Genomic DNA, 24,028 nt, shown 5'->3' on the forward strand with positions numbered 1-24,028 from the left:
CTGTACAAATCTTTCTCCATGAGCAGCAGTAATGTTAACAGAGGCGGCCGGTTCAGGAATGGAGTAACGGAAGAGCTTAAAGGTCTCCCCAGACCATCCAGGAGGCCTGTGCGGGTGGTCCGACCGGTCAGCGCCGTCAGCTCCAATGGCTCCTTCCTCCAGATCAATCATCTGCAAGGGGAGCTGGTCAGAAAGAGGAAGGTAAGAGGGTAGAAAAGGTGAAAATGTATACAAAATGTATATAACACTGAGATTAAATGAAACTAAATGTGTTCATTCTGAACATCTGGCTGTTCAGAGAATTTTAAAATTATGAGTGATTACAGCATTCATGCACACTTTTAAAAACACGTAGATTTGACTCAGAACTGCAGGCGTCACATTTAACATTCAGGTTTAAGGGGCCTCACTGTCAGCACATCCTTACAGGAAATGTCTGATAAATATTAATAATTCCAGTTGTGTGAACCAGTGCACCTCTCTGTAAATATCTGAGCGTAGGCTTCAGCTCAATCCTTCTTCGTGTCACATGTGAAATGATGTTACGTGACTATTTGTGGATAAGGAAAAGAAAACCTATACTTAACCAAATAACCATTCTGATTTTAGCAGTGTGCATCTGGCCATTTCCATTTGTTAACAAAGGGTTTCATTTTCCAAAGGAGCATAAAAAAATTATTAATTTCATATCATACTTGAATTTTAGTGTTGTAGCGCTGACCCCACAGAGAAATGGGAGAATCTGCAAGCTTCTGAATGAGTTTTTGAAGCGGCTGCAGTTCCATATGAGTGCTGAGCTGTAGGCTTGTTGACTTTCTGAAGTCATTTTTCATCTTACTGCAAAGCCTTTGTAGCTACCTCAACCATAAACCATAAAACCTAAAACAATAAGCAAGATGAATGTGAAAAAAATCCCATAAATGTAACGAGCACTTAAACTCTGTAGCGTGTATTTCACACTGCATGTCTCTAATAAATTCCCTCAGGAATGCGAGGATCTGAAGAAGGAAAACAAGTACTTATCAAATGAGATCCACATGGAACGGATTATGATGCGCACAGAGAACGAGCTGACCATGAGGAACCTCAGAAACCTGAACCAGGAGCTGCAGGCTGAAGTCAAGGAGGTATAGTCAGACACAATTATTAAATGGCACTAATAACAGAAATTGAAAAATTGGCCACTTTAAAAAAGAATGCATAAACACACACTAATATCAAATTCAAGCAGGCTTTTCAGTGACTCTTCCTCTTGTAAATCTTGTCTTCACCTCAGTTTGATAACTTTGAGGAAGAACGGACCATCCGCAGTTAAATATAATGGAGCATTCCATTTATTCCTCCCATATATTATACATGAGCAATTAAAGTCACATTAAATAAGTTTCATGTAACTACACTGACTCAGTTAAAACTGATTTACAGCAGGTTCCTGTTCTGCAGGATTAATGCTAGAATCATATTACAGTACATGTTAAATAATAAAAAATTATGTTTGATACTCCTTCTGCCAGTATTAAATGTGTGACAAAAGCTATTGCTCTAATAAAATATGGTTATTTTTGTGCACCTAAAAGTAATCTTGGGTTTTTTTTCCTGAAGAGGGGGAGCAGAAAGTGGTGAAGAGGCATCGCTATTTTAAATCTGAAAGCAAAATTTGATCATTTGTGTAATTCTGGACCGATAAGCCACTAAACTGTGACAGTGCAGTGCAGCATTTGCGAGCTCAACTACATTTGGTCCACTGAGATGTTGGGGAAAGGTAGGAAGCCATTCTTCACCATTATTAACAAGTGGGCACCTGCACATGTGGCTTGAACCGAGAACAGTACAGGTCTGAATGCTCGACCCCACAGAGGGAGGATGTTGCTATATGGGGACATTTTGTGGCAGGAAATGTGACTGCCTTTTCAGAAATGCCATTGTGTTATTGAAGAAACAGCTCTTCACAATGAAAGTAGGGGTTTTATATGAAATTGTGACATCCACAAAAAGTAGTTGAAGTGTTTCATTGTTTGAAATCTTAGATCTAGTTTTTTTTAATAAGAAATTTTATATGAACGTATGAAGGAAATGCATGTTATGCCACTAACCTATATCCATTCATGCCTGCTAAAGCAGACCTTTCTCACTCCGAGGGGTTAGAATCGCATTACATGTGGAAACAAAGGCAGGCATCTACTGTTTCTTAACTATGTCACTACAGTACACGCTCACCTCTCTCCCTATGACCCCCCCATCAGCTGAAGCAGAAGCTGTATCAGAGCCAGCAAAGAGCAATGTTGTGCTCACGAGCAGCAGATGAGGCAGAGGAGTCCCGGGTGGAGGCAGAGAAGAGCAGGGCCATGGCCGAGGCTCGGGCCCTGGGTTGCCAGCAGGACAAGGATGCAGCTGAGGCGGATAGGGGGCGTCTGAGTGAAGAACTGCAGCAGCTTAAAAAGGAGGTAAACAAGAGACATGACAATTTGTGTAACTACATGTCATACACGCTCCTTCTGGCCTTCTTAATGACTCCATCATAATGGGAAAGGTAGTGTAAATGTAAGATTTAAAAAAAAATGCATTTTTATAGGTATCAGCTTTTATAACAGCAGATAAATCAAAATTAAAAAGTAAAGAAGAAACAGGAGAAACACCCTTCAACCACGAGTGTGGATGTTGTGTAGTTTGTCCACCAGAGGGCGCACTGCAAAGTGTTAAACACAAACAGCTGATCCTGAGCAAAGTTGGCAAAACAAATGTTTATGTTTTGTGAGTCTGAAAGGAAAAAAAATATATTGGATGATAAATCAGAACATCAGAGTTTTACACTTTAAAAATCCTGCACCTGCTGGGTTCCATCACCCAGCTCGCTTTTTATCAAATTGTTCAAGAGATCAGAACAGGTTAAATGTTGAGTTAAACGGACATTAGGATAAGATTGGCAGTGATTACCTTTAGAAATTAACAAATAAGAGGTTCAAAGACCAAAACTTAATGGTTTGCAAGGTCTAAACGAAACATGCTGTCAGTAAAGTGATGAAAGGATCGCATCACCTTCTGCTGCCAAACTCACACCTTTCTTCAGATTAAAGGGTGAGAAGAAATTTAATAAAAAAAAAATGATATGAATGTAAGTTATAGGGAATTGTCTTAAATGATATAAGATAAAGCAAGCAGAGAGTGATGACAGGATGTGAGGGTCTCCCACTGGTGCTGGGGAAATTAAATTATTAAATAAATAATGTTTATATGAATTCCAGTAAATACCATGATGTCTGTGATGAGCAAAGCAACAAACTGCAGATGCCATCACTTTAGGCAGAATCGGTGGGAAGTGCTTTCAGGTGCAGTTTTCCAGCTGAGTTCCTTTTTTATTTGACCACAATTAATGAATTTCCTGAATCGAACAAGATTATCAGCGGAGCGAGTTCATTAAATGGAAACCTGGAACGTCTAATTTGACATCTGCTTTTTCTTTCTGCAGCACACGAATGTGCAGCTTTTACTGGTACAGACAGAGAAGAACTACTTTGAAAACAAGCTGAAGCTGGATCGGGTGTCTGGAGAGAAACAGGCCCTCCTGCAGGAGAGCAGGAGCCTGGAGGCAGACAGAGATAACCTCCAACACAAGCTGAGAAAAATGACTCAAGAAAATGTGCAAATTAAAGAGAGGTAGACACACTTTAATGACACCTGGCTGCACAACTGTGGCTGCTGCTTTTATATCCCCACTATCTCAAGCACCTCTGTTCTCTAATTTGGCCGTCAGACTTTTGTCATTCATGAAAATGAAGTCAGAAGGCAGAATTTTGGAGCAGTGTGAGCCTTCATGCAGCTGAAAAAGGAAAGGTGATCTAAAGTGCATCAAAGCAGTATAAAACATATAAAATGTTTACAGAATAAGAACTTAAATGTTTTCAGTAGAGACTCAGTCGCTTTCTTAAAATGTTTCTTGGGATTAGTTGTCTTTGAACTTCATCACTCATGTTTGACTTTTTAGTTTTTTCCTGGTTGTCTGCACCACACCACTGGGGCCCGCCTCGACCCCACAGTTTGAGAACCACTGCATTGTGTTTAAGCTGTAGTATGTAGTATGCCATTTTTGGCCAGTGGGGGGCAAAAAAGTTTAACACTCAGCTTTCGTACCCTTCTTTTGTTTTCAGATTTTTTGGATTTTCCATTTATATTCCATAAGGGCATTTCCCAAAGCTTGGTGTCATTGTTCGCCCATCGTATAACAATAATGGCCTTTCTTTTAAAAGCTCTCTGAGCAAATTCAGCTCAGCTGAGTCACATCAGGAAGGCAGAGGAGGAGAAAACAGAAACAAAGAGAAAAGTCAGAGGCCTGTCTGACTCCCAACTTTCATACAGAACGCAATGGACTTTAAAAGGCTGCTCCACTGAATGCTGCTGTAGAAAGCCCATGAAATCATACTTGTTTACCTTTACTGCAGTTTTTTTTACATAGTCCCTGTGCCCATGAACAGAAATACCAAAGTTCAGATATATTCCTGATTGGGTAACACATTTACCAAGTCTTTGATTTGTCATTATTTATAATAACCTGTCATCTTTTATGTCTTAGGGTTTGTCTTCAAGGATAATCCTTTCAATAACTGCAGACCAGCTTATATTGCAAACTAAAAATGATCAGATGTCTTATAAAAGGAAATGAGACTCTGCTAAACAACAGACTGAAGATCAGACAGTTTAAAGATTTAGCTGGATTTAGGCCGCCTTATCCAGCTGCATGGAGATGTAGTCATTTCTCTGCAGTCTGGCCAGTTTCAGCTCTCTCTTTGCAGCGAGATGAACTGGAAACGTAAAGCGATGGCATCAGAAGATGAGGGCAAAAGAGCCAAACAGGCTCGGCGGGAGGCTGAGGCTGAGAGGCATCTGGCAGAGAAGGAGAGGCAGGAACGAGTGGCCGAGTGCCTCAGCTGGAAGGAGAAGTACCAGGAGCTGGCTGACATGTTTCGAGCTCAGGAGGACCTGAAGGCTCTGAGGCAGAACAAAGCAGTAAGAAAGCATCACTTTTTCACTCGCACTGAACAATTGGAAACCACTGGGCGCTGCTGTTCAAAGGGTTATTTCTGTCTTTACATATATTTTTCTCAACAGTGTCAAGCCCACATCAAAAGCTACTTCCTCTGCATGACAGAGAGTGACCAGAGGGTAAAAATCCTCAAGAACCAAGATGGCACTCCAAGAAATTTCACAGTGAGATGATTCTACATCTATATTCAAATAATCTCACAAGAGATTTAGTGAATGTCTAGGCCTACAACACAGGACATTTAAAAAGAACAGCTCTTGATGTAACAGCAGCCAGTTCCTGTCTTGTCATATGATTTGGTTCAGGAAGGAGATCCTGTTTACATCTCCACTCCAGAGTCCAGCCTTGAAGAGCCTGAAAGTTCCTCCAGGTAAATTGATCAAATTGTACTTTGGATATAATTCAAATTCTTTCCTTAAGTTTTCATTACAAAGAAAAACTCGGGGGCAAAAAGGTAAATTTAAAGATTTTCTCCCTTTCAAAACTGTTGTCGCACTCTCATAGTGAACTGTATTTACTCAGGACCATGTTCAGGTTGACAGCCCCACACGTGGGGAGGGATCTGGGTCAGAGTCACTTTGATGAGCTGCCTGCCTACGGAGGAGAGCGAACCGACTCTGCCCCTCTACGCAGAAGCAGGAAGGTGGTGGATTACTTTTGGATCCCAACAGATCAGGACTGATGATGAATGTATCCACATGCTCCTGGGCAATTTGAGGCACTCATGCCCACTGAGCAGCTCCACATAAGACAGACTGTTGTCATCTGAGATGGTTTTTCATTGGAGAGTTGGAATACATAAATTAAAGGAGGATAAATAAAGGTGAAAAGTACTATCGATACCCATGTACTGACTTTATTGACATTAAAGCAATAGAGGTGCACAATAATTATGAATATCTTACAGTAAGATCCTAATCCATTGCCTTATACATAAACATGACTTTAGCACAATTCTTGGGTAAACCTGATGCCACTTGTTCAGCTTTTGGAGAAGGGAAATTGTGTTGAAATACTTTATAGTTTGCCAATTTAAGAGGCACGCCCCTTTTTTTTTTTTTTTTAAACATATTAAGCCCTCAATATAAAACCCAACCGCATCAGGGCTGCTTCAAAATCTACTCAACATAACTCACCACAATCTGACGGGTATGTGTCTCAACATCCAGGGCCAAATTAACAAAAAAAAAAAAAAAAAATCCCACTTCTTTCCTTCTGAAATATAAACACTTGTAAAACATGCGACACATCATGGTTAATGTCTGCTTCAATACATTTATTGTGCAATTAGGCCAGGATTAGATCAAATACTTCAGCACTTGCTTGGGCTCAATATTCTTCTTAGCAGATATTATCCCAGCACAAAACAAAGCCCATCTAACCTAAGAGGTAGAAACACAGGCAACTTTGAAACGTTACGGCGGCAAACCAATGATTACAGCTAGCTTTATTTTTTTTTTTAAAATATCATTTGGAGAATGAGTATTGCAACCATTTAATTAAAAAAAAAGACAAAAAAAGAAAAAGGGACAGAACAAAAAGGGAGAAATGATAATGAAAACATGCTCATCAGTGACTATGAAGAGCACTTGTACTTAAAAAAAAAAAGAAAAAAAGTGGGGAACAGGAATTGAGTGAGCAGTTGTTGACTAAACACAAACCTTCAGTCACGAAATGTTTTGCCAGCTTGTGCTTCATTCAACTTCAGTGGGCCATCTGACAGTTTAAACACACACTCTGAAACAAGGGTCTGACAAGTGGTTCACTATAAAGATCTCTGTGCAGCCTGTTTGCCTAATCCCCCGATGCGGTTCTGTTTTTAAAGCATGAAGGAAAGAAATCCAGGCTGGGCCCTGACAGAAGATCACAAAAGCAGCTTGCTGACAAGACCCTGTGTTAATGCTTCTAGCTGTTTACTTTCTAACTAGAATTAGCCGAGATTACCAGTAATTCATCTCATCTTCAGGGGAAAATCCTACATGTTCTTCTGTTTCCTACCTGGGGAGGTTTAAAATCAGTAAAAATTGAATGAAAAAACAAAAACAATAATTGCAATACAGTGAAAATAAAGTTATAACCTAACAAAGCAAAGGGAAAAAAAACAAACAAAAAAAAAAAAACACATGGTTGAGTCACTCAATTCATGTAGCTGATCAGGACACAGATCTCAAAGAGGAAACAAAACAAAAAACATCCATTAGGCAACAGATCAAACAATAGTTCTCAGCCTATCGTCACGGTGCAGGTGGTCGCACATGAAGCCTTATGGGTACAAGCTTTCGGTTTATATTTGTGAGACAGAAGCAGCCGAGTGCCATGTGGTAGTGGTTAAATTAAGCATGGAGTTTAATAAAGGAAACGCGTCTAATAAGATACGGTTGATCTACGCCATGATGCTTCCGCTTGGTTTCTTAGTCTGCTTCGTCCTCAGACTCCTCCTCCTCTGCTGTCTCCAGCCAGGTGAGCCACTGGTTTACCTGATTGGGGGGGAAAGTTAAAGTGTGCATCAACGTTGTCAATTGTGGTGTTTATAAAGAACTAAAGAATGTGCTCTCTCTTTCTAACTAAACTGCATTACTGTACCTGGAATAAAGCTTTTCCTTTTCCAGGGAATTCTTGGGTAATGTCTTCTTTCCATGCAAGGAAGGCTTCTTCTTCAATGATCTCCATGTCGTAGAAGTTGACAAAGTAGCGCAGCAGCATGCCTTGTTGAAAAGAATTAAAATATTTCTGAATTCACCAAAACTTATGATAAACTCCTCTATATCATTTTTATCTCAACACAGAGTAATCAAGATTTTTTTTTTCTACATCCCTGTAAACCACATTTCTTGTTGCTTACTAACCAATAAGCCTGTAATAAGCCTTTAGAGTTGACTGTAGAAAATTTGGGGGTACTTTACCTTTAGGGAATCCTCTGGCATTGCAGTGCACCTGCAAGGCATAGAGGGCGCTGACCTGCAGCTCGGTATGGTCGTGCAGAAACTTCTGCATGACGGGCTTGAAGGCCAGCAGCAGCTGTTTCTCCTGCTCCAGCATCTCTTTAGAGGGTGCCGCCAGCTGGTCATCACCCTCCGCCTCACACAGCTCCTGGGAGATGTACTGGAGGAAACTGGGGAACGATCAGAGGGCAAACATCGGTTAAACTGAAGGACTTTTGTACAAAGTTACTATGCCTATAAATGTGTAACCTTGTAACTATATATATGCACAATGTAAGGTGTTCAGGATGTTACCTATAAACAGTGACTTCTCAAACAAACTGACCATGCCACTGGTATTTATTCATTAAATAATGCACAGCAGATAAACCCATACAGAGAACAGCTGTAAGAGACAGATTATCCTGGAAACACTGTGCTTCAGTGAAATCAATCTGTAAATTTACCTGGTCATGAGGATGTTGACAAAGCCTTTATCAGTGTGAAGCTTGGGTGAAATGTTGTCTTTAATCCACTTGTAGATGGACTGTGGAGAGGGATCTGCCTTTATCTGCTTCAGCAGCTCCTTCTCCAGCTTCAGCAGCGGGAAGAGGAAGCTCAGGCCCTTCCCCTCCAGGATCTCCAGCATGCGGTCCTTGTTTTGATCAATTTCTACAACAGGGTGGAAGGAAAGCCGTTTATTATCCAGAAGTGTCAAAATGCAGACAGAATGTTGTGATCCCAGGTTTGGGCTTTTGGCTTTGCATGTTTGCCATCCAGTCTCATTTAAATCACTCTGGCATCTGATAGTGAAAATATTTTTCCTCTTATAGTTGGTCACTGTTAGGTTCATTACTGCCTACTGACAGAACTGCATTACATGCTATTACATACAAAAAAACAAAAACCCTATTATATTAGTTATAGCAACTGTTTAGGTAAGTAGTAGTGGCAGACCGGTAACCCTCAGACCTCTCCCTTTAAAACAAAAAAAACACTGTGCTTGATCACTGGGAATTTTAAGATTTCTGGCTGCTGTGACTTGCTGCTATATAAAAAAAAACTGTAGGTGGATTAGGGCATACCTGGGAGCATCTTCTGCATATTGACCTTGCTCTGCTGGAAGAGGTCGGTGAGCCACTCACGGTCTTTCAGCTTGGCTGTCTGCTGCAAGCAGAGCAAGAAGAGTGGGAAGTGGGTTCCGTTCTCCAGGGGGTGAGCGAGCTCTGCCACGCTCACCAGCTCTGCAATGATAGCCCGAGCTGCAAACTGGGCCAGATAGGACTTCACCAGGGGTACGTCCACCTCGATCTTAGGGCACTGGTCCAGGACGTTGAGGAAAGCCTGAAAGGGGGAATACCAGTGCATGAAGAAAGGAACCCCCTCTGGGCTCAGTGACAAATGTGTCACAACCAATTACATCAGCTTCACTGGGCAAATTATTGAAATTTTGAAATTGTCAAATTCAGTGAAGATATTTTCTTGTCTTCTTTTGATTAAAATCTTTTAATGTACTGGATGCAAGCTGAGCAACTGCAGTGATTTCTAGGAGTAACTAAAACCAAAGCAGAATTATTTTTATGACTTTAGCGTCTGTGCTCAAATAGAAGTGAACTGAATGAACAGTAGTTGTACCTGCATGAAGTTCTCGCCAGTGATGAGGCCCTCAGTGCGCAGCGTGTGAATCAGAGTGCTGGCATGTTCCTTGCCCTCATCAGGACAATCCAGTGAGCACACAATGATTTTACTGAGCATCTCTGGCAGAAAATGCTTTGGCGCCTTCATCTCTCGCACACCACTCACAGCCTCAGTTAGGTTCTTAGTGCTCAAGTACTCAGTCATGACTGCCTCCTAAACAGAGCAGGCAAATGAACAGAATTGAGCCGTGGTCATTCCGATCACCCAGCATAACATGAACTCATTTGCTTTTTGTGTTTCCATCTACTCTGTACGCACATGCAAGGAGGTAAAATGCTTTTAGTCTCATTTATCTTCTGGCAAGCAGAATATCGAAGTACACTGGAGTGCTTACATAAATTATTACAGCCACTTCTATAGTAACGAATGAAACAGCTAAGCAGGGAGGCTACAAATGAAAGCAGTTTATATATATTTATGAGTAAAATGCTTTGCTGTTAGAGCAAAGTCACTTTCAGAAGAGTATGTGTAGCAAACACTTTTTGGAAATTGAACTCCAGTTTTTAAATCAACTGGGATCATGCTCTGGTAAAGCTAGTCTTTAATTCATGCAGATTTAACATGTGCTTAAGTGTTGCTATAAACTGGAATAGCTGCAAATGTCAAAGTAACTGTTTTGCCTACTGTCATCTTAAGAAGCTCCTCCCTGGCAGGAGGTGGTTTCTTGTTCGTCTTCTGAGGTTTCTCTTGAATAGGTGGAGGGTTGGTCTTCAGGCCAAGCTGTGGAGGCTGAGGGCAAAAGTAACATGGTTACACATGGTTGTTGTTGTTACACAACCAGTATTTTGTAACCTCGCCAACAGTTCTGTTAGATTAACTCACTGACAAAGAGACTGTCTCCTACCTGACCCAGAGGGGGAGTTTGAGTACGTGGGGGCTGGGCACTGGGAGGCATCATGGTCGGGATCTGAGGCTGGAGTTTGGGCACCTGGTTCTTATTGAGAAGGAATGACTGAGCAGGCCTCAGGCTGATCTGTGGGGCCCATGGGACCATCATGAACAGAGAGTAGATAATAGGATTAGGTTTTGGTTTTTAAAAACACAAAAACAAAAAAACTCAATTTGCATACCAGCTATAAATGCCCTCATATCTCATAATCGCAGTCAGCGGACCTGCTGCCAGTTAGAACAAAAGAGAAGAAGTGAAGAAGGAATAGAAAAGATGGAGGAGACTAAAGAATGAGACAACAGTAAAAAGAGAGACTAGCAGCAGGTTGGATTCCTCAGAATAACGCGTCTTTTTATAATCACTGGGCATCAAGAATAAACGCTGGTAATTAGAGAGAAGAATGCAGCCTGTAATACTAGTGTAAAGCACACGAAGGCTGATGTTTTAAATTTGTTAAATTGTGGCAACATCCTGCAACTCAGCCACAACTAGCACCCACTTACCTCGTCCGCATTGAGCTGTCCTTTCTTGCTGAATCGTGGAGGCATGTCCTTGGACTGGACCTGCTGCTGGGCCATGTGGTTCTGGTTCTGGTTGAGGAAATGCTGGTTCTGAACCTGTCAGTAGTCACATGGGCATAACGGATTATCAGAGACAGAAGCAGCTAAACGGAAGCTCTTTGATTTTCTTTCCCAAGTCCACCCAACTTTGATTTGGGGTTTTTTAAAAAAAAAAAAAAAAGTGTCAGACTAAACTAATTAATGTAAACTTTAAAGAAAGAATGAGGAGGAAAAAAAAAAAAAAGCAGGCTACCTGGTTGGACTTAACAAAAGACTTGGGCCCCATGTCAAACTGTGACTGAGGTGGAGGGGCAATGTGGCCGCTGTGGCCGTTGAAGAGGGGGTTGGTGCGATGGCGTCCCATAGTGGGTGAGTACCTGTCCTGAATAACCCCAGGGCCAGTTCCAATCCCACTGCCTGAGAGAACAAAACAAAGATGTTTTAAGATGAACTCTTAAAACCAGAACAAGACACAGGATACACAGGAAAAGATACAAAGAAACAGAACACACCTGGCATCTGTCCGAACATGTCAGCCAATCCCCCAAGAGTCTCTCTGTCCAGTTTCATTCTGCTGGGCATGAAAGGGCTTTCCAGGAAGAAGTCCATCCTCATCCCTTGAGACATGGGTGCTGGGATGAAAACACCCAAATCCTAGAGACACGCATGATAGAACTGGAGTCATTAACTGTCCTACAAGATGAATTTCTTTAGTCCAGAATTAAATTTGAATATTAACGTCATTGCATCTTTAAAAGCTCTGAAATGACACATATTTCACAAATTGGAAACTGAATTCTCTGCTTACTTTTCACATTTATCACAAGGGCTTGCTTGCCAATTTGCAGAAACGTGGACAGAATGAACTGAACCCTTTAACGACGGCCTCACCTTCACTGCATCTTGACGGATCTGGTTAATTGTCTTTGGTCCGTTGTCAATGAAAGCCTTACGGGGGACCCAGTTGTTTTCTCGAAGTTCCACTGTATCTTGCAGCAGGAACCGGATCCTCGCGGGCAACTCCTTGTTGTTCATTAAGGATCGCATACGGCCAAAGTACTGATCCATTAAAGACTGATGAAAGGATGGAGAGGGAAAGTGAGCGTGAGCAAACAGTTTGTGAATACAGTTTTAAAGCTGAAATATTATCATCGCTGGCTGGGAATCAAGTGGGGCATTAGGTAAGACCAGATTGAGCCAAGCCAGGACCTAAATTAACTCCCTTGGCAATTCTGTCTGGGATGACAGAGAAAAGAAAAGGAGAAAAAAAAAATGTACCTGCTTGTTTTGCATTTAACAAATGGATAATTTAACTGGCTGACCTATGAATGTTACCAAACCTTTCCTAAAAAAAAAAAATAAAACTGTTGACTTGAGATGAGGCATTACTACCATAAGACCATACACAGCCTCTCCAGGTGTCTGTGGTTTACCAAAGCTGTTACCTTTGCTTTCTCATGGTCGAGTCTCGGCCCCACGGTTCTCATTATCTGACAGAGGCATTCCAGATCCTCCCCCATATCCTTGAGCTGGACTCTCTTCTTCTTTTCCAGAAGCTTCAGAGCATGACGAGAATAAGGGAGAATCGTGAAGTGTAATGACTTTGTTTTTTAAATTATATTGCAAATAATATCTTTTAATTGTGGTGGTCTTATTTGCAAGGCAAACCATAAAACATACTGTTTTGATGCATTTATGAAGGATAGATTCATGGATGAGGTCGAGTTTGCCAAGTTCCCCGATGAATTTAATGTTGCCAAGCATCTTGATCTTGGCAATGGCACGCTGTTCCTCCTCCTCAGAAGTAAGAGGGTTGTCATGTTTGTCATAGACTAAGGTGAAAGGAGGATTAGAGGTTAGCAGCCAAAATGTTACAGTAACATGAACTACATCATAACAACCTCTTGGGAGAGTCACAGAAACAGGGACTTACTTTCAACATTTCTGGTGCGGTTTTCAAATTCATCTTGAAGCTTGGAAATCAGCAGTCTTCTGAAGGTCTACAGTAGCAAGAAAACACCTGCTGTTTAGACAGCTTAAAAAATATATTAATGCAAGGCATTTCCAAAAGTGTCAACAAAAAGTGACTAAGATTTGCTTTTTTCATCTGAGTTAATGTGGCTTTTAAAAGCAATAATCATTAAGAAAAACCTATTATCCTTTTCAAAAATGTAGCAGTGTTAATGACTTTATTATGCCTTGCTCAATGGGGAAACAAACAGCAAACAGTGTCACAGAGAAAAACTGGCCTGCATCACAGACTGAAAAAAATATTCACAGAAGAATGTCAACAGTGAGACTCACTGTGCTCTGCTTTTGGGATGTTTGGATCTCAGATGAAGCGCCATCAAAGTTTGGTGCGTCCTCTGCCAAGCGCAGACATAGCTGAGCATAGAGCGAGCTATACTTGGGCTCTTCTAGGGCTTTGTCTACAATCTAAAACAGAGGAACAAACTAGAGTGGGATCACTGCGGTCATTAAAAGATCTAGTGCATGAGTCGCTCAGAGTAGCCTGCCAAGAATAGTTGAATACATTTCCATTTAGCAGAGTACTAAAGAATACAAATATACACTTACCAGCAAGATGATTCCTTTAAGGACGAGTTTTGAATCTACGCCCACATTCAGGAGCTCAAGGCATAGCTTGTCAAACTTCTCAGGCGTGAGTTTGTTGAGTATGCTATGGGGGGTGGCAGCAAGAGTAATAGTATTATAATCTGAATAGTGTTTGGATTTGGGCAGCTGATAGGGTATAATGATTGCATAAGAACAAGATGTAGGTATATCATATTACCCCCAAGGTCTCTCATACACATAGTTACATGTGATGGTATGTCAATTCACTTCAGGGGCACCAGAGTGTAAGAAAAACCAAAAAAAGAAACAAAAACAAAAAACAAAACACAGTCACCCCATCCTTTGTACTTGTGAGCATCACCTGATACAGAGGAGCAGCCTTTAAGTGCCTTTAGCAAAGCACAGGCCATCTAAGTGACTTCAGTCTTACAATTCATCACTTTGTTCCAACTTGGCTAAAAAGTCTCCGTATAAATAGCACGAATACCCCTGACACTCATCTCCACCAACTCCACCCACTACACCCACTACACCCTCTTCTTCACGTCTCTTGTGCACCGTCCATTGTTTTGGATGACCAACATTAGGTATTTAAACTCAGCCACGTTCACTACTTCTGCTCCCTGCAGCTTGACTGGTACACTGGTCTCAAACACACACACACACACACACACACACACACACACACACACACACACACACACACACACACACACACACACACACACACTGTCCAGGCTCCCTTCCACCGGCTCCCTACTCTCACTACAGACAACAGTGTTGTCTACAAACATTATAGGCCATGGAGACTCCTGCCTAACCTCTGTCAACCTGTCCATCACCACCGCAAACAACGGGTAGCAAAATAAAACAAAAATCTTAAGGAGACTGAACAAAAAAGTGCAATTTGAATGAAGATGAAACTTAATTTGCAGACAAGTTTACTGTTTGTGGCATTTTTGTCATGCCTTTATCGACAATCCTGAATTCAATTTCCCATTGCAAACCCTAATCTGTTTAGATACATTTGAAGTGTCTGTGCACAACTGAAATGGTTTTAAGTAGCAACAACAACAACAACAACAAAAATATATAAATAGCCCCCCCCCAGGAATGATCATTAAGCCTTCAAATTAAAAATCTGAACTTGAACCTTACCCCCTCACTTTCCTGAAGATTGCATCGTGTCGCTCTTTTTCATTGCTGGAGTTGACATCTCGTCTAGTGCTTCGTGAAGGAACCCATCTCTGAACGCTTTGCCCTGGGGTTTTCCCCAGGAACTCGCTGAAGAAATACAAAGCAAGAGACTGAGCGCATTGGTACAGAATCTCAATGCACAATTGTTAAAGCATGAAACTTAAACAAAATTAATACCACGCCCTCGTTACACCACTGCTACCTCAAGTCTATCTGACTTCTCATAAGCACACAGTAGGACGACAATAAGACCCTCATCGCACCTTATCCAATTACTTGAATTAAATTTGTGTTAGATAAAAGTCTTACTAAAAGCAGTCAAAAATGTTAATGCCTAGCACAAGTGTAAACGCTCCACTGCCAATTTATTAAATACTTTCATTTGTTGTAAAATGATCTCACGCACCACAGCATAGGTAAACATGTTTGGGCAATCTGCAGCTGACTATCATGTTACAGGACATCTGGGTACTAAAGGTTTCCAGGAATCCTGACACTCTAAAGCTTTGTAGTCCTTCTCTTCCACAGTGTCAAAACAGAATAATAGTCACTGGTTCCATATTACAACTGATTAGTTTACTACAGATCACGTATGCATACAAACCTGTTGCCGACAGTCTTGGGATAGTGCTGAGGTGCACCCCTACCACCTCCTCCCCCCGAAGAAGCACTGCAGAAGCAAACAACACAGGGGAATACATAACGTTCATGGAGCACTGCATAATATGGAATAAGCCTCTACCTTTACTAAACAGGAACTGGGACTGCTTAGTCGTTCAACCTTCACTTGTCCTTGAGAACACTGAGGAAAAAGCACTCACTAAAAACAAATTACCCTTTTAAAAACTGCACAATTAGATAATTAACTACTGCAAAGAGCTATTAGGATCTATAATGACACACCACTACACTAAATGTGTTCCAAATTAAATTGTGTAACCCTGCAACTGATCACTGGATTTACAATGATCAGTTTTTGTAATGGCTGGAAGACTAAGGCTCATTTGAAATCCAATAAAGCACTGAATAAATAAATAAAATTAAACTATAAACTCAACAGTAATAATGGCTTGGCCAAGGGCTTTATGAATAAAACTTGCTTGATGGATTTCTGACAGTCAGTTACTGGATAGCCAGAGATGCAGCTTGGAGAATGGGAATTGTTAGATTTATGAAATGTATTCCAAATGCACTCCATGTAAATTAATGCACAAGTAAATTCACTTCAGAAAAGCAAAGTTTAGCTCTACATGCAACACCAGCTCAGTCAAATGCTATCCTCCTCAGGTATAGCCCACACTTTTATGTTACACTGCTGGCTAACAGTTAATTTATGTGGCTTGCATTCAGAAGTTAACCCATTATTGCATTAACAATGTTTTTTTGTTTGTTTTTCCTTTAACTGCGCTACTTCTTAACTAAGCATTCAACAGTAGTTACATTAAGGTCGAGTCTTTTTTTAGAAGCTTTGGTAGTTCACATGTCCAAAACAGCCTGTACTTAAAGCAACAGCTAAATGACCTGTTTTAAAGTCATCTGGTTTTCAAAATCGAGCATGTAAATGCACAGTAGCAACTCCACCTCAAATGGATGGTTTAAAAAGGTTTGAAGCTGCATCAAAAATTTGAGCCCTGTTTACCAGTGACTCTGTATAACAGACACTGATAGATAGAGGTGGGAAGAAATACTTCATTGATGTACTTGGGTAGAATTTTCAGGTATCTTTACTTTTGTTTTTATTTTTCTGAGTACTTTTGAGTACTCCCTACATTACACAAATATCTATACTTTGTACTCTGTACTTTTTCAGAACAGGCTCACTGGTTTCAGTTTAAGACATCTGAGGGGAGTTGTTTCCTGTCAATGCGCACCTTCAAATCTCAAACTGATCTGAACCTAAATGGAGGGAACAGTAAAACAAAAAAGACAATCCTATGGATGTTTCCATCACTGGTACTTACTGCACATGACAAGGGGCAAAAACAATTTATGCATCTTTTATTAAAGTAGGGCAGAATGATGTGGAACAGCATTTTTAGTGCAAATTTTACAGTATGTCAGCATCTAGCTAGCTCTACAGAAGAGGAACGAGCACAAAGGGAGCAACATTTTTAAGCGGCAGGTAATTTTAAATGCAAATTTCAAATAGTTTAATGCTACAGTCTGCAGTACACTGGTAAACTTTACAGTAATGCACTATGTTTGACTGGGATAGAGAAGCTGTGGTGTTTATAAACAATGGTTACAACAGGTGTAACAGATTAACTTAAATTTAAGCTGATTAGTCACTCACTGAATTCCACCTTTGTACTAGCCTTATACTGCCTAGGGGTTGAAAATCAGTCATGACAGCCTAGTAACATCTGGTTTCCTGATGAATTCAGTTGACTAAGTCCACAAAAAGCAGCAACACAAATCAGCTGATCACAAAATCTACTTGTGCTCACAACAGAAATGAATGCAGTGTATTTCTAGGTGATTCTTTTTCCCCATATTCCACCACTACACCCACCAAATTACATCTTAAACTGACTACACTCATTTTTCTGTTTAGATGTGATGTTTTTCTTATGCTTGTGTTCTACAGAACAGATGTTTGAGCTGAGGACATTCATTGGAAATAAGGCCGAAACAAAGTTTGTATTCCCGTGAACTGACTGACATTGCTTATTATTTTAAGACGGGTTAGGTTGAGTGGCTCAGTTTCTTCCGAATCAATTTATTGTCATTATGTGTCAGACATATAATGAAATGGCGTTCCAGAACACCCATCCAAGAGATGTGTTCCACGGCCTTGCTGCCGTCAAAGGTGCTGCTATTCTTTTACAAAATACATCTAGTAAAAAGTCCTCTGAAGAGCTACTTTTTACTTTAAATACATTTTAGAACCTCTACTTTTTCACTTTTACCCAAGGATCTGTACTAATACTTAAATGAAGCATGACTGTACTTCTGCCACAACCTCTGCTTGTAGATGTGCTGCCTTTAGCAAAACAGGCCAGAAACCCTCTCAAGGATCAGTCTATACACCCAACCCCCTTTTCAAAAGGTCTCACAAAGAGAAGTGCCTGACAGCCATTTTGAGCCTTCCCACATCCTGCTTTGTTCTATAGGCCGGAAGTTCCTGCCCAAAATGCTAGCAGAAGGCTAAACATGGGAGAGAGAAAAAAAGAAATTCCATGTTGGCATTTCCTGTAAAGACCATGATATATTACCTGAAACGAGAAGCACCCCCTTCTGCAATCACACTCTCCACTTTGGCGGCTTGACAATGAAGAATACTCAAAAGAATAAGAAGAATAGGAAAGGATGGGGAAAACGGTGCTGAGGAAGAGAGCAAAAAAAAAAAAGGGAACGCAATTAACCACTGCAGGGGTGATGGGAAAACAAGAGACAGACTACACAATTAGGCACAACGTTAAGCAGGGCAGTTAGTTATTTAACAATACCCAAGGACAATGTTTAGCTAGCTAAATAAGACTGATACAAAATCCCCAAGCCATGTCTTTGTTTAAGGCCCATCCATCCATCTTTTTCCGCCTATCCCACCTCCTTACTGAAGTAAATTAAACACACGGTGTTAGCCGAACACAGATGAAGTGATTTGACCAAATGACATTACACGCTGAACCGGAGAAATTTGTGCAGATCTTTGCTTGGCTACAACAAAGCAAAGGTCCGTCAGCTACCCGGCTAACGTAATTAGCTAGCCTGGTAGGTCTCCAAATCCACAAGCTACGTCACGACATTGTTAAGATTTTTTTTTTTTTTATATCCAAGTTTGAGCACCAGCTTTGTGCAATATACCAAATGTTTAATTAGACCCGTGACGCTACGTGGAAACAGATGTTTGGCGTTACATTGACTCTCCACAGTCGGTGCTTTGTGTTGCCTTGCTGCTACAGATCGAAAACAGGGGCAGTCTGCACACCCAGCGTTGCACCGTGTTGCAGTGAAAAAGGGCAGGGCAGCATGGCTGGCCGGCTAACGTTTACAGCCATCTCATCCCATTGCTTGGACCTTTTACAGATTTCAGACCAGTGTTGAAGCGAACCTGGCTGAATTCGTGTGACGGGACTCGTGAATTTAAACATTTAAAGGATGCATGGATATGTTCGTTTACTTTTATGTGTCTGTTAGAGTAGCTAGACGACGACGCCATTTTCTACTTGTATTTAAATCAGCTGAGGTATCTGCAAGCTAGGCTAGCCACCGGCTCCTAAGCTAATATGCTATAGTTAGCTTAAGCGAGCTGAGGGTAGACGTTACTATTTTAGCTTACTAGCTAGCAGAAGCCATTTTGGATAAACCAGTGCGGTTCTGTAGAGGAAAGAAATCTGTCTTACCTTCACCAAAGCAACTTCAGTTTTATATTGTTGTATGACTACCAAAGAAGAAATGAGAAGGTTTATAAGTAAAACGGGGTTTGCGTTGGATATCAGGACCGCTAACAGCAAAGAGATTGCCGCACAAACACACACATAAACCCCTTACTGGCTGCTTTGTTTGCATTAGCTAGCTGGTAGAGAGCTCAAAAGCTGGCAGCCTTATGGGGGCAGAAATGTCACCAATTTGCATCGTCACGCATCTTGTTGCCATGTCAATTCTGTCCAATCACAGCAAAGAGATGTTTTTTACCAGCGCACATCATCCAATGAGAGAACCGCCTCATTTATTTGATTGACAGAAAATTTAACATATAGTGTAAAGGAACAGTTTCATCTGCTTAAAATAAAATAAATTAGATCGTATTAAATAACTGCTCAGAGCACTAGAATTGTTTTCAGTAATTTAAAGAACAAATGCATTTTTAAACTAAGTACAATTAAATGGAAATAATGATTTTAGTATACAAAACACATTTGCTGATATTTGGTACTTGAGCTGAAGTTGTTTTAGGAAAATAATTCTTACAACTGACCACTGGTAATTTTGAAAAAAAAAAAAAACTTCATCTTTGTTTTGCTTTTTGCTTTTTTTTTTTATTGTATTGGGAGTTTACCATACCTCATACCCTTCCTTATGTATTGTCCATATTAGACTTGAACTGTTTATGAGAGGAAGTTCCAATAATAGTTCTAGTCCTGCAGTGTTTTTCTTCAGTATGTTTTATTTGGTAATATTGCTCAGAAACATTACACTTCACAGTTATGTGGACTTCACAATCTTACCTTTGACTCACTGTATTTGACTTTTCTGTATTTTTTAATACATTTTATTTTCTGTATATATTTTTATACGTTTTAGTTTCTGTGTATTTTATACATTGTTTTATTTTCTGTATATTTTTAGAAGTTCTAATTTACATTTTAGAAAGTTTGACTTTCTATTGCATGGCACTGAACAGGAGTGACCCTCCGATCTCATTGTACATCCTGTATAATGACAATAAAGGCATTCTATTTTAATCAAATTTAATTCATTTTTAATTGTTCTTCTGTTGATAATTGGCTTAAAATCAAGTCTTTGAAAAGATGGGATGAGTCATATTTCAAAAGAAAAAGTGTCTTATGCAAACCTTTATCACAAGCTTGAATTTTATTTTGGTCCACAATATATTAAAAATGTACCAAAATAATATTTTCACCTATTTCTATATACTTAAGGAACTGTAGGTAGACATAAATAGGCAGAAAAATAGTTAGTAGGTTTTCTTTAGCAGTTTTAACTGCTACTTTTTTTCTCTCTTTTTGCAGTATATAGTTTTTACAGTCAGAGTACATGCCCCTGGTCCTTACTATAACTATAACCTCAGATGGGTGGTTCAGTCACCCTGAGACTTGAACCCATGACCTTCTGTTTAAGAGCTCATTTGCCCTGCTAGTTTTGTATCTCCTGAATAAACTCTACTATCCACTTCCTACACAGTTGAGCCCTGAACAGTTATGTCATTTTCACTTAATTCACAACTGCCAAGTTTGGAGCTGCATAGGTCCAGACCAAGGGCAAATCACCTCACACCTATCAGTCTGCTGAAACGAGGTCTTGACCTCTTCTTCTCCATGCAGCCAGGAAAGTAATTGTGAACCTCCATCACCCCAGACATCCTCCGCCTCCATACTTTCAGTTAATCAACCTCCCACCTCTTCACCTTTAGCAGCTCTGTTGCCAGGAAAACATCCATCCAGAAAAGGACACAAAGCAAGAAATAAAATGGGTTTTTATATCCATATCTCCATTCCTTAAAAGCTGTAAACCACTCCACCATTTTCCTCCCTGAATATGATCTAATATCAGCTGATTGTTGTGAAAGTGTGCAGGAAGAAAGAGGCATATTTGATGTTTTTTTCTTTCTATCAGCCCATCATTGAGATAACTGATAATTGAGATAACTGAAGAACCTTTGTCATGCAAGTAACGACATGCAAAGTGATTACTGACTTTAGTACAGTAATGTGTTTCATTACCGCCTTATTGAAAAATGTAATGCGATTACAGTATGGCATTATTTTAGACTGTGTTGCACCCAAAAGTGGAGAGCATATAACTTTGGCGTCAGTACTATTTTTGATGATTTTCTTCTTGAGGACTCGCACCCTCAGCACAGTCACTTTCAGTTTCTTCCATCTGGACGAAGGTTTCTGGTCCCAAAGCGTCGAACAATAAGGTTTAAAAACAGCTTTTTTTCCAGCAGCCATCACTCAATGAACAAATTATAGCTTTGTTTCTTTGTGGGTTACATGATGCTCAAAATTGTTATCAGTTTTCAATTTCAGTGTTTTGTACTATGCTTATCTGTTGTCTGTTGTGTGTACTGAGAATGTGTGTGTGAGAATGGATGACTCATGACTGCGGAACAAATCTACCTACGGGTATAAATAAAGTAACCTGAACCTGAGTGAACCAGTTAGTGGGGTTAGGTTCATTGGTGATTCTAAAGTGCCCATAGGTGTTAGAGTGTGAATGGTTGTCTGCCTCTCTGTGTTACCCCTGCAACAGACTGGCTACCTGTCCAGGGTGTACCCTGCCTCTCGCCCAATGGCAGCTGGGATAGGCGCCAGAGAAATTTACCATAAAAGGATGTTGTATGAGAACTGCACTTTTATGTAGGTCCTTCAGATTTCCTCTAGAGGGCAGAATGAGCTCTTCATTTGAAATGGAAAAACTTGCAAAGGGTTCACTGACTTCCGCTGCTCTGTTGTTCCATCCTCCATTAGGATGCACTCTCAGCCTGGATCCCTCCTGAAACCTATTACCTCCCCCATCATACCCACTGACTTCAAACCCTGCAGACAAAATAAAGCACCTATATGCTGTACCATTGACAAGACTATCATGTTCTCTCCATTCTCTCTCCATTATTATCCCAGCTTCCTTGAGGAAAACTTTCATCTTGCAGGTGTGCATGAACCCTTCTTACTGCTAAAGATTTCTGACCCAGTTAGTTATCCTTATATAATAATAGTCCACAGGCCCCCATTTAAACCATGAGCTGAGTCTTATGCCAGCCTCAACCTCTCCTTTTGTGTTGTTAAAGTACAAAGTGATTACAGATTTAATTACTTCAGGACCTTGCTCCCATATCTGTATGGATATTTGTGCAGAGTTTAGAGATAAAAGTCTCAGCTGTGTGGCAATATGCTGCAAAAGGAAAGCAACAATTCTGTTCTGCTTATCTGAGACCAAATCCCCACTTTAAGGTCATAAAAAAATCACTTCCCACCCTCAATCAAGACCAAAAGCCACCAATTACAACAATTTTCTAATTGATTTTTCTTTCTTTTTTTCTTTCCAGTTCTTAAACAACATAGCTAACATCTGCAAAGCAGATTTTAAGCAAAATGATCAACATGCAGAGCTGTATTTTACTGACACACATCGCCTAAATGTATCTGAGTGGGCTTCCAAAATCTCTGTTCTCTTCGCCCACACTAAAAACAAGTCAGTTTTCAGATTTATCTCCTCTAGAGACCATTTTTTTTAAAGCTTGGCTTTTGAGTGGTGAAAACACAGGGTTGATATTCCAGCTCTGCTTCTCTGTGCAGTTATGGGCAGTACAAGGATGTCTGAAAAGAGGCCCTTTGCAGAAATCACAGACATAAAGTCAGTATTGAGAGAATGTCAAAAGGGAGGGAGACAACATGCACTATACGCACTATAACATCAAGCCTAATTTAGGCATAGTCTCATTTTATGGGTCAGAGAAGTGTGCTATAGAAAAATGCAGTGGAAATATGATAAATATTACAGCTGTCTGTCTGTTACATTCAATCCTTTAAGCCTTGTCTCTATTATGATTTTGTACAAATTTCTTGTTGATGTAACTGTAACTGATCTGTAACTTTCTGAAAGCTCTTTAAACATGTTAATTATGTGAGAGCTGTCAATAACTCAAGCTGGATCACAGCAGTGTAATTATCTCTTCTATGGTATAGCACAAGCATCATCGAACTGACAGTCGTGCTTTGCACCATTCCACATCAGCTATTTATACCAGGTTCACCTTTCACCTGCTCCTGTGTGTATTCATCCCTGACCTGAGAACATTTATTAAAATATGAATGAAACACTCCTTTGGTCTTCCCTTGAGATCTTTATGACCTTTCTTACACATTTCAGAACTTCTATTTATCCAGGGAAAGGTTTTCTCAGCATGCTGTTTTTCAACTCCACAAGCTCTGTGTTTATACAATATTCATAACTGAGAGAGATACCCAGAACAGGGAAGGTCTTTTTACTGGCAACGAGTACTAAGACTAGTGTGAAAACACTTTTTTCAGACTTACTTAAATCAGATATTAAAAATTATTCCTGTTGTTTCGCAGAGTAGTTGTGTAATTGCTGACCTGTCACACTCAAATTATATGCAGCAGCTAAATGGATTTGGATACTGTGGCTCCCCTGAAAAGGAAAGCCTCAAATCAGAAGTGCCTGACTCTGTGGTATAATTCACAAATGCACAGCTTAACGCAGATAACTCTTAAGATGGAAAGGAAATGGCGTCGCACTAATTTAGAAGATGCTCATTTAGCCTGGAAAAAGTTTGTTGCTCTATAAAAAAGCCCTCTGTAAAGCTAGGACATCTTACTATTCATCATTAATTGAAGAAAATAAGAACAACCCCAGGTTTCTTTTCAGCACTGTAGCCAGGCTGACAAAGAGTCAGAGCTCCGTTTAGCCGAGTATTAATTTGACTTTAACTAGTAGT

The 24,028-nt window shown here is 40.3% G+C and overlaps 1 protein-coding gene and 1 non-coding gene across 2 annotated transcripts; both read right to left on the bottom strand.

Annotated features, from left to right (window-relative positions):
* Positions 1-5,880: 5,880 nt before the first annotated feature.
* On the bottom strand, positions 5,881-20,926 carry eif4g2b (eukaryotic translation initiation factor 4, gamma 2b). The gene is made up of 21 exons (XM_030731030.1): positions 20,842-20,926; positions 18,096-18,204; positions 15,485-15,550; positions 14,842-14,967; positions 13,684-13,786; positions 13,411-13,542; positions 13,040-13,106; positions 12,787-12,938; positions 12,552-12,662; positions 11,998-12,180; positions 11,619-11,760; positions 11,360-11,523; positions 11,050-11,163; positions 10,502-10,630; positions 10,282-10,386; positions 9,595-9,810; positions 9,045-9,303; positions 8,427-8,631; positions 7,942-8,150; positions 7,622-7,743; positions 5,881-7,515 (listed from the first exon to the last, which is right to left on the bottom strand). Exons 1-21 carry the CDS (start codon positions 20,924-20,926, stop codon positions 7,450-7,452), a joined length of 2,865 nt encoding a protein of 954 aa, XP_030586890.1. The 3' UTR covers positions 5,881-7,449.
* LOC115782410 (small nucleolar RNA SNORD97) lies at positions 10,737-10,915 on the bottom strand. Its single transcript, XR_004020148.1, has one exon. It is a non-coding gene; the product is annotated as a small nucleolar RNA SNORD97 (small nucleolar RNA).
* Positions 20,927-24,028: the final 3,102 nt, after the last annotated feature.

The sequence above is a fragment of the Archocentrus centrarchus genome, chromosome 6 (genome assembly GCF_007364275.1).
Source record: "Archocentrus centrarchus isolate MPI-CPG fArcCen1 chromosome 6, fArcCen1, whole genome shotgun sequence".
In the NCBI taxonomy this organism is placed as follows: domain Eukaryota; kingdom Metazoa; phylum Chordata; class Actinopteri; order Cichliformes; family Cichlidae; genus Archocentrus; species Archocentrus centrarchus.

Excerpts from the sequence above, each read along its gene's own strand:
- eif4g2b (XM_030731030.1), bottom strand. The coding sequence starts at position 20,926 with ATGTCTGGGGTGATGGAGGTTCACAATTACTTTCCTGGCTGCATGGAG. Across the intron at positions 13,787-14,841 it reads ATCTTCAGGAAAGTGAGGGG|CATACTCAACAAACTCACGC; the intron begins GTAAGGTTCAAG and ends CACCCCCCATAG. Across the intron at positions 13,543-13,683 it reads TTAAAGGAATCATCTTGCTG|ATTGTAGACAAAGCCCTAGA; the intron begins GTAAGTGTATAT and ends CCTCTGTTTTAG.